Below are 14,971 nucleotides of genomic sequence, written 5' to 3'. Positions count from 1 at the left end.
CAAGCCAATCTGTTCACCAGCTCCTCTTTCTGCCGCAGTCGTCGGCTCTGCTCTTGCAGAGTGGTCTTCAATCTGTCATTGGTTCTTCAGAAGTCCCACCAACTAGTATAATTTTAATCTAAGCTTTAATCTTCAGATTGTTTTTGTTAGATGCACTACTTTCTGTTTGGTCATGTGAAAATGAGTACAATGTTAAAGACAGAGCATGCTTGTTGTTACTAGCTCCTGTTGTTGCTTTACTTGTGTTTTGGCAAATACCTCACTATATCTTTTGTTATAGCCATTGGGGTTGGTTCTGTCATTACACGTTTCCAGTTTAGTATCCCCTGAGCAGAATTTCACTTTTGAATGTTGCTGCTATCAAAAAGTAGAGATTATTTTCAGTTAATTTAATCATTCTTCCCCTCTGGCAATCTCCAGCATCATCCTAATTGCTCTTTAAGAGTTTCCATATTCTTCTTGAAAAAAGTGTTTAGGAAAGGAGGAAATAGCCAGTCTTTCTGCTATGGTGGTAGTAGGGAACTTCATTTGTCTGTTTGTAGGAAGCTGGGCTCTTTCAGTATAACTTGAATTGAAACTCTGTATTTTTGTCTACCTATATGTGAGCTTTCTTCTCCTTTTGCTTTTTATTCAGCTACGGATGCCAAAGAAAGGCAGCATTGGGTCAGCAGGCTTCAGATATGTACACAACACCATACTGAAGCAATTGGAAAGGTACTGTCTGTAACAAACACTGTAAGTCATGCAGCAATAATAGTGTAAAATGTATATAAATCATGTGTACCGATGTACTGATGGGTCATAATTACATTTACCAAAAAAAATGAACACCTGATAGAAAACAACAGCAATGTCAAGATCAATTGGATTTAATTTAATTTGAAAAACAGTTCTACGTATTAAAGGACTTGTAGCTGATTTATAGGCTCCTCTTTCCTCTAATGTGCAGCTAAAGTTTTATCCCAGAATATGACATGTTTTAGTAAAATTATCTAAAGCAGATTATTCCAGTTATTTTTTGATAAACAAAATCTCAGCTACAAAAAAATCCTTTATCTTCATAGGGACTGAGAACAATCCAAGAAGTCCCAGGAAATCATAGTCCTTCATTTAGAACAAGCCAGAATATTAAACCATTATTTGAAGTTTAGATGAAACTCATGTTTTAAAAGATTTCCTCTGTTGTTTACAGCTTGTTCAAGGGGAGGAACAAAGCAGCTGTATACACACCCAAAAGTCCTTTTTATAAATTGACTTATTAACCTGATCAACCTGTATGGGTCTCTGTAACTTTCTAATTGTTTTTAACTTGTTTGATGCACAATTGTATCTTAGAGCAGATGGGAAGCTTTGCATCTGTTTTCACTTTGTAAAACCAGAAGCTGCAATCCTGTGCTTATACCTGAGAGTAAAGCTTATTGAAAGCAGCGTGACTTGTTTCAGAATATTCAGAATGTGTGAAATTGGGGTGTGAATGTGTTTCCTCTTGGAGATATGAAAAGGTTGATGAGATTTATATGACTGCAACTTGTATTGGCTACCATGGTTAATGCTCAGCTAATTATACATTTGTCTTCATGCACAGATGCGTGTCCCTGTGCATTTGGTTGCCGAATATGCAGCTGGCATGAGTGAAGGGGGTTGTGGTTGGCCCTGTAACCCCCAGATGGGGGTTTGTAACATATTGGGGAGTTCTGTCAAGTGAATCGACAAGTAAAACAGAGAAGTCTCTGTATGCTAAAATGTGTTGCTGCAGCATGACTGATAAACCAGTTTTCTAGGTTGCAAAATGAAGCTCATCATGTTCTCTTTCAGCTGCTCATAAACAGTGGAAGCTGGCTTTAAGCTTTAAGCATTATCATTAGCCAGCCATCTGGGAAAGAATACACATTTTGACTTAGTGTTATATCTTTGCCAAAATGAAATTACTAAGGCAGATTCAGTCTTTGGAAGCTCTCGCCCCCACTTTTATGTTTTTATTTTCATTTTTGTACACTATAATATACAAAGAACACAGACAAAATGCAAAACAAAAATAAGAAAAAAGCAACAAAACAACAGCAATGAAATAAAAATATTTACTGTTGATAAGTAAAAGCAAATCCGTTTTAAGCAGGTAATTAAATCTTGTTCACAGAGTTGTACTGATCACTCGTTTTATTTTGTTAATAAAGGGGTAATTGAAGACTGAGAATGAACATATTACTTCAGTCCCGTATTTAAGGTCTAGAGGTTATTTCTTTGCAACCATCTAAAATTCTCTTTTTAGCTATACTGCAAGCTTGATATGTCCCAAGTTCTTCATAAATTTATGAATTCCAAGTTTTTGGTATATAGTTCAACATTGCATTACAATTTTTAGACTTTATTTTTCTTCCCCAAATCATATTAACAGTAATATGAATAGTCCATCGACTGTAAAGCAAGCCTAATTATGTGTCCAACATCCTCATCTCCAGGATAAAAAGACTGACAACTGTTTCTTCTTAATACATGCTAAGATGTTCACTAAACAAAAACAAAAAATAATATTTTGATGAATTAATCTCATCTTAACATCATAACAAATGTATTTTACATTCCTTAAAACATAACCATTTATTTGCCTTAATAGGATATTCTAATTCTGAATTCAAAATTCTTGCAAATTAACTATAGGCTTAAACTCATCTAGGACACTTTCCAACAATCAAGTAATCTGGGAATTTCAAAAACTGCTAAAACATCTGATCCAAACTGAGAAATCAAAAAAATGCTTTAGCTGAATATATTCTGCAGATTTAGACAACCCAGAGTGTTTTTGCAGAGTATCAGGTTAAAGAAATAATAATATGCTGCTCTAGACCATTAATAACTTTTTTTTTGCACAAGTATTAATACAAAACAAAACAACAGTCATTTTTACATTCAGTTATTTTAGAGTGTCAGTTTTTCACATAGGGATCAAACTTCAACTTCTGCTCCAGAATCTTTCAAATATATCTTGCAGCCTTTTGTGCTGAAAAACAATTGAATTTCAGCAAAAAGAAAAGTCAAGTATCTCCTGCCTGCTACTTTATTGTGGAGCTTTTCTAGGATTAGCCAGGTTTTACTGTATGAAAAGTGAAACATAATATTTATTTATCTCAGATTTATATCCCACCTTTCCTTCAGGAGCTCAAGGTGGCATGCATAGTGCTTTCTCCTTTCTCCCCACCACCCCCACAACCTACTTATGAGGTAGGCTGGAGTGAGAGTGAGTGACTGGCCCAAAGTCACCCAGTGAGCTTTTAGGGCTGAGAGCAAACTTGAGCTTGGACCTCTCCAGTTCTAGTCCAGCACCTTAACCACTATAGCATAATGTATTGTGTTTCATGCAATGCTGGGTCTGGGGGCATAGCTGTGATGGATGCAGCCCTGGCCCCTGAAGAATGTTAATGTGTGCTCCTAGCCTGCTGTATTAATAATTGTATTAGAATGAATGAATGAATGAATGAATGAATGAATGAATGAATGAATGAATGAATGAATATATATATTCATTCAATATATATATATATATAATCAAGAATTTAGAAGCAGTCTAAGAGAATATCTGTGTACTTAATGAAATGGATAAGTTAGAAGGATGGACATTTAAACAATTAGTTTTCAAGGATTTCCTAATATGTATGTTTGTTCACCAGAACAATCCTCCTCTGAAATCTCGCAGCTTCTCTCTTGCATCTCAAGGAAGTGGCTCTCCCGGTATGCAGAGAAGACCCAGCCAAAATGCAGCTTCCTTTTTCAGTGTTGGCCATCACAAGTTGCCAGCTGGGAAGAGAATTCCCATTCTGCAGCCAGATCACTTAATTGATGTACGAGAGGTTGGTACATATCATTTTTTTCTTGGTTTCTTTGGAAGAACGGTTTACCTTTAGAAAGCAAATAGCCCCGTGCGTTCTTAAAAGCCATTATCATTTTTGTGGAAACACACTTGAACCCTACCCTGCACATGTGGGAAAAATGCTAGGAAGGAAAAAAAAGACCCTACCAGTTTGGGGCATTTATTACAGCTTATTAAAGAGAACAAATACAGCATATTTCCTCTTAGGTTAGATGTTCCTGTTTGCATACTATAGTTCTAGCTTCGAAAAAGTATACATTCTCCTCTGTGACATTCCTTTGCTGCTGCTGCTGCTGCTGCTGCTGCTACTACTAATAATAATAACAATAATAAATTAAATTTACATGCCGCCCAGCTCCTAGCAACTTGGCTGGTTGTTAAAGAATGTAGAGCAATATTTTGCCTACTAGTTAATTAGGCTTATTTAGAAGCTACTTTCTTGCAATTTTTTTCTACAATAATATTGTTAGTAAAATATTTGGACTAGTGACTTGACCTATAGCACAGCCTTGAATGACCTAAATATTTTGTATCTTGTACTATCAGCTTACATTAGCTAGATGTTGCTTTGCAACATATCTTGAATTACTACTGTAATTTACTAATTAGAGCAGTTTGTAAAAGTGTGTTTCTAGTGTTTACTTGTCATTGCATTAAATAAAAAGCTTGACTTAGGAGAACAGAGGGTTGCTGTATAAAACATTAAATGCATTTAATTTTGTGTAAAGGACAGTGCTATATGCAGAATAAGAACTGAGGTTGTGAGAATTCTGCAACCCTTCATTCAGTTTTCCTTTTTCATTATAGATGTTAGTTAATGATGGGTAAAAATCAGGCTCAGTGCAGTCATTCTATTTCTTGATTTCTTGGCCATAGTTAGAAGCCAAATAATGTCCAGTTGACCTGAAATAGTCTCTTTTCTCTTCCTCTTCTTTGGCCCACTGACGACTCATTATCCTTCTATGTATCTCATCCTCTATTCTCTTTCAACACCAGCTATGGTTGCCTTTACATTTGCACATCACTAAATGCTACCATTACTTAATATATTAGAGTCTGACAATATAATTAGAAGCAGATTCCAAATACTGGTGGAAAGATGACTGGGATTAACATTTGATTCAGCAGATATTTAGCATTGAAAGAGAAAAGAATTTCAGTAGAGGAGGGAAAGAGCACGTAAGCTGGGTCTAAGAGAACACAAAACCTTCTATTTGCATCAAGGCTAATATCAGAAGCACTAAGGAACTTTCAGTTGACTGTTCTGCAATGAAACACTTTAAGATCTAGCTAAAATTAAAAGCCCAAATATAGGAGGTTACCAAATGTAGAACATGGTTCCTTTACTATTACTTATTTTATTACTTATTTTATTACTTATTATTACTACAGTGAAGGCAAACTTTAAGAATCGTATTTGAGAATTCTCAGAAAGTTGAAGGCAAACTTCTGAGAAGAATATGCATCTGTGGTGCCTGGAATTAAGAGTGGGAAAAGAGAAATCCTGAGTTCTGAAAAAATTGTTGGCATTAGCGTGTCTAACAGGCTGGGTAGGATTCCTGCTTCTTGTATTGATTTGAAGTTGATTCCAACTCTTGATTTCTCTGATGCAAGAGACAATATAATATTCATACATATTTAAGAATGAAGTAAGTAATACATAAAGTGCTCATTTTGGATTTTGACTTTGTAGCAAAATTTTAGATGCCTTTACTTGCTTACATTGTTACTTTATGTGGAAGAATTCATTTCTTTTTCAGGAAAAAAATTAATGACATTATTACCTATCACATTTCTATAAAGTTCCTTCCTTTTGAAATGGGGAGGAGATTTGAAAGTAGGAAGTAAAATAATTATGGTTAATTTACATATTATGTTCAAGAGAAAAATCCGAGAACTTGTTTGAAATTTTAGGTAAGAATCAAAGAGTAAGGAAATATATTATGCTGAGAAGCAGAAAACTCTGGTGCTGATCACTGAAGCTAAGAAATTGGATGGTTTAGGATTTTTAAAAATCTTTAACTGATTCTTCTCTGTACTATTGTTTTTTATTCATGAATATGAAGACTAGAAAATAAGTTGTCAGTTCTGGAACATGTCACACACATTTCTTTGCTAGAAAATAAATTACAGATTTTTACAACCTTTATAAAGAATGTCACAAGTTTGAATAAACGACAAGAAATGCTATTTTCACAAAATACCATTTTAACGAAGGAAGTATTTTAAGTAAAAAACAAAGTTTTCCTGAAGTTTCATGTTACCAGCATTGTAAAACCTTTGTGCCTTGGTTAACTGCAGAAGATGTCTCAAGCTGAAGGACAGCAGAGAGACTTGGTAAGAAGCATCGAATGCCTTCCTGCCTCGGGTCATCTTTCTTCCTTAGACCAAGACCTGCTGATGCTCAAGGCAACCTCCATGGCAACAATGAATTGTTTAAATGATTGTTTTCACATTCTCCAGCTGCAGCATGCATCACAACAAAAGGGATCCTTATCTACTGGTGAGTTGTTACATTTGCTCTGTTTGAATAAAAAGTTAAAATCAGAAGTTGTGTGTTTTTTTCCCCCTGGAAGCATCTAAGCAACAGCAGTCTCTGGTATATTCATCTTCAGAAGGTGGGTTCATTATGGAAATCACTGTTAGCATCATTTGGCCTCATATTTGGGGATGATTTCAGTTTCAGACAGTGTTCATAGAGAACGGAATTGATAATATAAAAAGTACTCTCCTTAAATTCATTGTTTAAGCAGTCATTTGCTAAAACAAGAAAATAATAGCTGTAATCTTTTTATCTCTGCTCTGTAATTTGTCTCTGACTTTATGGTTGAAGTTTTTCCAGTGTATACAGTACATATTCCTAAAGACAGATCACATTAAATCATATTAGATCACTTCAAAAATTACCATATATGCATATTTTGAATGAATGGGGAAATATTGCTGAAGCAGAATTTATTTAGCAGACCTGTGAAAGACATTGGTTGCATAAAGCACTCTTCATAGCAGGCATATTTTCAGCAGCTGAAACTTCTGTTTGCTCAAGTAAAACCTGTCAAACGAGGACGAGACACCCTTTTATAGTTCACTAGGATTTGATAACTTAGAAATGATCTGCTCTCTCTGGTGATGTTTCATTTTCTAATAGGCTTATGTAAAGGGTGTGGAGCAAATAACTCACGACTCTGTTATACAACTGTGTTCAGAATTCTGTGGTGTTTTTGATCGATGAATTGATTTTCTGATTCCAAAATTGACATCCAGAGGATAAAATCCTGAACTATGTATCTTTGAGTGGGAAGGCTGTGTAACAGATAGTATGGAATACACAATATACTTGTTTCAAAACTACAGCCTACAGTTGAAGACCACCCACCTCCCCCCATTAGGAAGTGGTTTAATATTTCCTAATTTATCATTATTGGCATGTTTATCTCTGGAGACATTGTAGCACAATAATTATGATTTTGTCCTTAGTATCTGCACCTTACTATATGGCACCTTGGGAGAAGAATTATCTGGATCTTTTCAGTCAGGTTCAGGTCTGGATATGGGACAACAACTCCACTGATAGCACTGCTGGATAATGTGCATAAGGGGAGTGTGCCCTTCCTGGTCCTTTTAGATTTTCTGCAGTTTTTTATTCCATCAACCATGATATTCTTCAGGGCCACCTGCACAGGTTGGGAGCTGGAGCATTGCTTTACTGTGCTTCTGCTCCTTCCTGAATGGATGGTTTCAGTCAGCAGTAGTGTGGGAAAAATGGTCTGCCTGGTGGCTGCTCCAGGGCAGGGTACTGCAGGGTTCTTCTCTCACTCCCTTGCTACTTGACATTTACAGGAAGCTACTGAGAGAATCTTTATATCAGTTTGGGGTGAAATGATGTTAGTTCTGCTGATGACACCCAGATGTGCATCAACACTCTCAGTTAAATCAGTGATGGAATGGAGGTCCTTGGTCAGTCCCTGGGGCTGTAAGGATTTGGATGGGAAAAGTTTAATGCCAGCAAGAATTGAGTTACTGTTTGTCCTTAAATCATTTGGTGCTCCACTCCAGTGGTAATTGTGGAAGAGTAGCACTCTTCTTGAAGAACCGGTGTGCAATTTGGGAGGCCTCCTAGGCTCACTGTTACTGCTAGGCAGGTAGGTGGAGACTGTAGCTAGGGAGCCTTTACCCAGCTCTGGCTGGTATGCTAGTTACATCATTTCTTGGAGAAGGATGACCTGGCAACAGTGATCAGTGCCCTTGGCACCTCAGGATTAGATTGCTGAAATTCATTCTAAGTATGGCTACCCTTGAAAACTACTCAGAACTGCCAGTTGGTTGATCCATAATGTTTCTGCCCACTTGTCAGTGTGTGAGAGACACTGCCCAAAGTTTGGGGCTGTGGTACAATTAACAGTACTGGTTTTGACCTTTAAAACCCAACGTGGCTTGGTACCTGGGTGCCTTAGTAGTCTTTGTCTACTTCAAGCGAATCATACCCATCCAGTGTGTGCTTCTTAAGTTGGAATGCTGGCGATTCCTTCCTTCTCCACATAAGCTCCAGGAGAAAGCAAGATCATCCTGCTTCTCAACACTGATGTCTATCCTATGGAAGCAGTCACCTGCTGGAAATTCTTAGGGCTCCTTTGCTCCTGTTCTTTAGGAAAACCTTAAAAACTAAGCTGTTCAGAAAGACATTCAGTTAGGATATGTCATCAGTATGCCAATCACTATTTTTATTTTTGATTATAGTAATTTATGAAAATTACTATATAGTAATTTGAGAATTTTATGGATTATTTCTGTATTACTGTTGTAATTATTTGTGTGTGGGAGTTGTACATTGCTTTGAATCGATGTATAATATAGTGGTATTTAAGTCAAATACATAAATGTTTTAACAACATGTCCTTAAAGAACTCCATCTTCAACAGAACGGGGTAGTACAAAGCTTTGCCTATATAGTCATATACTTGTTGGGATGAGAATACCAAAGCACAAGTAGCTTATGTATAATTTTGCTGTTTGCTGTAAGTGGGTAAGGGCACACGTACGTGCATCACCTGTGCAGCATTAAGTCATATAATAAGGTCCATTATGCAAACCAGCCATTATGGCTTATTCAGTTAATAGTAGATAAACCAACCATGGCTTAATGTAATGTGTAAAGCAGGCCATAATTAGCTTGGGATGGTCTTCTGATCCCAGTTCTCGCAGATGTTCCTTTTTCAGGAACATACTTAATCTGTATTACTGAATGCATTTGAATTTGTGCCTGTTTTCTGTGTTTTGGAAGCGTTTAATATGCCTATGTAAAAGCAAAATAATTAAAACAATGCCTGCCATATAGAAATGTGAGCATTATGCAAAATGGAAAGCGTAGGGACTTACATGCAAAGTAGGACATATTCACCCCTTCAGTATTTAAGACTCCTGAGAGACTTTGCTGCAGTTAGCTTGAAGTTTAAGTACTGAATATAAAATACATTCAGTCTATCCAGGTAAGTGCTGTAAATTGCATTTTTCCAAGGTTTTTTTAGTGACTAAGCTGATAAATCCAGGACTGTAAGCTGAAGATGCCAAACTATCAGTAGTTTCTGAACCCAGATGTTCCTTTATGCAAACTTATGTATATGCTTCTTTTTAACAGGACTTTATTAGTTTTTACGAACACTAGCGTTTGAGAACAGAATGGAACATTTTCATTATTGATAAGGAAATGTATCCATTCAGATAGACTAACTGGGGGCGGAGAGGTAATTGGAGATACCAGCATCATTAAATAGTTTTTATTTTCAAGCAACTGTAATTTATATAACAGAGCAGAGCATTGCGACATTCTTTTTGATCTAAACTTGTATCCTTTAATTTTAGTTATATTTCCGTTTTCTTCCCCCTTCAATGGCATAACTAGAATGTTGATTCAGCAACCTGTCTAATGATATTATATAACAATCCAGTCTTACTGGGTTCTTTATCTAGTGTCTGATTACATCTTTCATAACACCATCTCCTCCTCATCAGGAACATGTTCTGTGTCATCATTGCCCAGCCGTAAGCTTCATTCCAATAAGAAGACTGTGAGAAGGGGGTGCTCTCTTGCATCCACCTTTTTTGTTGTTGCTGCAGAGCAAGTTTAGTTGCCTTTAGTGTTGTGGGCGAGAGGGCGTGACACTGTCTAATGGCAGAAGCAATTTTATGAAAAGAAATTCCTGGAATATGAGTAAATTTCAGCGTAAGATCTCTCTTGCTTCAGGAACAACTATCAGTTGGTTGGAACCAAAGATCTCTTTGCCAAATCACTTCAAAAATGGAGCTGATCAGAATTTCCCTGCAGATCAAGCCAAGCCATCATCAGTCAGAGAGGAACAGTCGAGTTCCAGTTCTGGTCAGCTAACCAGGGTAAGATAATGTAAAACCCTTAGCTCTGCATTGTGTTTTAATTTAAAGAAAAGGACTTTTCAGACTTAGAATATTCAGCTGTAGTTAGAATTATCAAGAAAAGAACAGTCTCTGTTTGATCAGAATTTAAACTCACGCTCAAGATAAGTATTGTTTCTTTTTTTTTTAAACAACAAATGTTGACAGATATTAGGACAAAGTAAACATTTATGAAATTTAAATTAATATAGCTAAATATGCTTTTAAAGTAATATGTGGGTTAAACCATGAAAACCTTCAAGGAATGCAAATGAAGAACTTCCAGATTAAAGAAGATGGGGAAATTTAACAGTAATTCATTTTGCTTGACCTAGATAAAATTTATAAATTTTATAAAATTAATGAGCTTGGGAGATCCCCATTCCATCACTACATTTTTATTAAAGGCAAATTGAAAGGGTGTTCTAAAATGCTAAATTATTGAGGCAACTGTATATAGATGGATATAAACTTTTTTGGCATGGTTTTTTGTTGTAGGAGTTGTTTTCAGAAGCATCCCTATGAGTAAACTTTATAGCAGAGGAGGCTATTATTTCTTTCTTCCTCTATTGCTAGACATAAATCAGTGGAGTTCTTAATAGAATAATAGGCATAGTGGATATTGGTGACCTTGCTGAGGTAGTACTCAGCAAATGTCAGCACTTAAAGCAAGATAGTACAAGGGGAGAGGCTGTTTCCATTCTAATGGCTGCTGTTTATATATTTTTTTCTCATTCTTACCAGTTTCTGCCATGATAAAGTATAATCCAGGAAATAGTGTCCACTGCCCTTTCTTGCTCATAGCATTTGTAGCCCCCTAGAAGAGTTACTGAGTTGTACTTGAAAAGACCTGATGCCCAAATCCTCCTTCAGTGAAGCAGAATTCTCCAGTTACGAACATAACAGAGTTGAGAATACAGCTTCAGATCATAGTATAGTGTGTGATAAACAGAGCAATTTAAAGAGAAGGAGGAATAAAAGTATAAGTAAATAATAAAAATTAGATAAATTATTTTAGGAAGATGAAAGTAGAGGATTTACTGTATTAGTTTTGTAGCTGCTGTTAGTTCTTTGTAGCTTTCTTCTCTTCTGGCTAATCCTCTGGCTATTATTTTTCTTTTTTGTATCCCATGTATGTCAGTTGCTAGAAAGCAGAGATGTCTTTTGAGTTTACATAGTTGCTCCATTTCTGCCTTTCTCTCTTGGCAAAGACAGGGCTTTTGTGATTGCCATCCATCATAACTCTATGCCATGGAAAAGCAACAAATGGCTATATATTCTTACTTTCATTTGGTTTATGAGGACAAAAGCCCTAGGAATGCTATTTAGCAAGGCTGTAATAATTGCCAGTTCTCGCTTCCAATAGCTGAGAAGGCATCTGGATAGCTGTTGAGGTAATAAAAGTATCCAGTGACATCTATACTTTGACTGTAGCCTTGGGAAACTTCACAACTTTGGTGACGTATGACATGCAGAAATGAAGCCAAGCCACATGTTATAAACAGAACACAAACTGAATAAATAATTAGTTTGAATTGTGGAAAAAGTTCTGATAACCTGATAGAGTGACAATAGCTTCCAATAGCTGTAGAGTAGAATCTAGGCATGCATGTGCTTGTTGGGAGAGTGTGAAGAGAAGAGCAAGGAAAAATGGAAAGTGATGCTTGGTCTATAGCAGCTCCCTCTGGAAGACATGACATCTAGGTATAAATAGGCACTTTTCTTTCTTCTATGGGTTTATCTGCAAAAGAGGTTTAATTATTGCTTAGTGCAAAGAACACTGCTTGCTGCAAATTCCATATTGTAAAATAATTTAATACATGAACGGGTTTCTATTCTGTTGCATTGTTGGTACTAAAAAAAATAAACCATTATAGGACCTTATTATAGTCTATAGCCTCATCTGTAGATAGGCTAAAAGAAGCAAAATGTATACGTATAGAGCTTGATATCACTCATTGTTTAAGAAATGAGACATCATTTGTGGGATTTGGGAGGATGCCTGTACTGAGTTATGGCACCAAAAAAGTTTAGAATACTAAAGTATTTGAAATACCTTATGTTTTTTGGAATTTATCCCAGGAACCAGAGGAAATAAATCCAGAAGATGAGCTGGAAGATACATGTGAGAATAAGGAGGATGACCTTGGAGCTGTGGAAGAACAGCGCAGTGTTATCTTGCACCTTCTTTCTCAACTCAAACTTGGCATGGACTTAACAAGAGTAAGTTATTAAATACTGATCTGTCTAAAAGCAAAGAAATGTGCTCCTATAAACTGGAGTTTGACCTACCATGCCATGTTTCAATTTGTCAGAGAACTGATTTGGGATTCAACCATCATATTATTAAAGTAGTAATCTCAAACATGACGTTTAGGTTTTGCCCATTAGTGGAGCTGAAATGAGCTGCTTGGTCTACTTTCAAAAATTGTTTAAGTTTGTAAGTGTGAATTTAAGAAATGTTCACGGTGTAACTATATATATAATTTAGTCTGTTGCATAGCGTTTGCATCCTCTTTGTATGTCAGCACATTGCATGTACCTCCTAATTGGTGAGATGCAGCAACAGTTTGCTGGCTTGCAAGATATTCTTACAAGCTCTAGGTGACACAGAATACTATGAGCATGACTGGGATAAAATTGGGCTTTGGTTGCTCTTGTGACATACTGATCAAAAAGTGTCAAAACTGACCCCTGTGGCCCTTGCCATTAGCAAAGGATGCTGGGATGGATATTACTCAAGCTGGAAACCTTATCTAGCCTTTCAAGAATGCTATGTGAAAGCCTCAATTGACTAAGCCATATATGGGCTCATCTGGTGATCACCACGACATATGAAAAATTGTGACTAGAAAAGTAAGTGGAATTAATGGCAAAGGACATGAATTCATGAAAGAAAGAAAGAAAGAAAGAAAGAAAGAAAGAAAGAAAGAAAGAAAGAAAGAAAGAAAGAAAGAAAGAAAGAAAGAAGAAAGGTATGCTATGTGTCTGTGAAACTAAGAGAAAAGACTATAATAGATATGAATGAAAGTGGCCTGATATTGTGGACTAGAGTTGATGAATAGATGCAGGGAGGTTAAGGTATAAGATTAATTATGAATAAAGGGGCTAAGATGTATGTCAGAAAGCATGGTGTCATCTAGAGCGTGTGGGTGAATATGAAAATAGGAGTCCATAGATTGTGACACTTGCATGTTGTTTTGCCTGCGTGTTTAATCATAACTCTATTCCTATGTATCCGTGAAAAAGGAGTGAATCAAAAGGTATGATTGATTCTTAATGATGAAAGATTGAGAGAATGTAAGGCAGAAAAATGGGCATTTTTTCTATTTTTACTTATTAACAAAAATACAACATGATAAAAAAAAGAGATAAAATTGAAACTTAAAAAAGCAATTCATGTATAGATATAAATTAACATACATCTTAATTCATCCTTTAACATACTGTAAATCAAAACTATAGATCTTTTTAGTTCTACAGTCTAAAGACATCTCAGAAATCAATAATCCAAACAGCACATTCAATCTTTAATATCTGGGAAGTTCTTTTCATTCTCCCTTCAGAGAATGATTCTCTGGACATGGAAGAAAAAGAAAGAAGTGAAAGAAATAAGAGTGAAAGTAAATTAACTGCAGGAAGAGGAAGTACTAGTGCTATATCAAAAATTTTTAGAAGGTAGATTATTCTCCCAACAGAATGAATGGAAAGGGGCTGTAAGGAAAAAGAATGTAAAAGCTGCTTGGAACAGAGTGAAAGGAATTTTGTTTCAGCATGTCACAGAAGTGTGTGAAGTTATGCTAATAGGAAGTACCAAAAAGGATGCTTGATGGAACGAGGTTGAAAAGGCTGTGGGTGAGAAAAATACATATGAGAGAATGAATGCTGCAGAATAGGAGGATGCGAGATTTGCTGTATAATGTGTATAAAACAAAAAAGATAGTTGCCAAGAATGGGATCAAAGAGAACAAGGATTGGTTAAGATTAAAAGTGGGTGAAAAAAATTGCAGAGCAGTTTTGATGGAAATTAAAAAATAGTTTTGGAGGTGCATGAAAAGGGCTAAACAAGGATCCTCCAGCAGAGTGAATGGAATTAAGAATAAAAGTGATGAAATTATTTGGGATGAAACTGAAGTGGGAAATCCTGGAAGGAGATTGTTAAAGAAATGCAAGTGATATATTGAAGAACAGAATTGAAACAAATGCTGGAAAATGTTAGTGTCGTCCCCCCACCCCCAAAAAGGACGAAAAACACTAATAAATGCTGTGAGGATCTTTAAAAATGGTGAGTTTGCAGATGTATATAACTGGAAAAATGTTTAAATATTGATGTAGTTATATGCATTTTCTAGTACGTGTACACATGTGTACATATGTAACTGATGATAGGAGTGGTTTTTATACCTGTATAAAGCCTGTATAAAGGGAAAGTAGCAAGACTGAATGCAAAAAATACAGAGGGAATAGGTTGTTAAGTATGCCTGGAAAACTGTTTGGCAGAATTCTGATTGTCACCAAGCAAAATATTAGAAGTGTGATGTGGCTTTATGCTGGGCAGGAGGTGTCAGGTTTGATTTTTGGTTTTCAGCAAGTCGTTGCCAAGTGTATGAAAGTGAGAAAGTAAGTTTATTTAGAGAAAGCATATGCTAAAGGGAATTGTGTTGAAACATGGAATGTTTGGTGTGTGACTATGGAGTTGAA

General features: G+C 36.1%; 1 protein-coding gene across 3 annotated transcripts in view; it reads left to right on the top strand.

The window, feature by feature from the left end:
- Nucleotides 1-14,971, top strand: part of OSBPL11 (oxysterol binding protein like 11) — a 73,323-nt gene that overhangs the window by 34,903 nt on the left and 23,449 nt on the right. For 2 of the 3 annotated variants that reach the window (XR_015797183.1, XM_007427965.3), the window contains exons 4-8: nt 635-735; nt 3,666-3,845; nt 6,167-6,368; nt 10,107-10,252; nt 12,353-12,493. Coding sequence is in view for 2 of the 3 variants with exons in the window: in XM_007427965.3 (XP_007428027.2) it covers nt 635-735; nt 3,666-3,845; nt 6,167-6,368; nt 10,107-10,252; nt 12,353-12,493 (770 nt within the window). In the remaining variant the exon portion in view is untranslated. The remainder of the gene's footprint in view (nt 1-634; nt 736-3,665; nt 3,846-6,166; nt 6,369-10,106; nt 10,253-12,352; nt 12,494-14,971) is intronic. The other variant, XM_007427967.3, reaches the window with a different exon arrangement.

Source organism: Python bivittatus, unplaced genomic scaffold (assembly GCF_059951505.1).
Source record: "Python bivittatus isolate LINGU-HERP-01145 unplaced genomic scaffold, Pbiv_v1 ctg000480_np1212, whole genome shotgun sequence".
Lineage (NCBI taxonomy): Eukaryota > Metazoa > Chordata > Lepidosauria > Squamata > Pythonidae > Python > Python bivittatus.
Note: the sequence above shows the minus strand (reverse complement) of the source record. Positions and strands in the feature narration are given on the sequence as shown.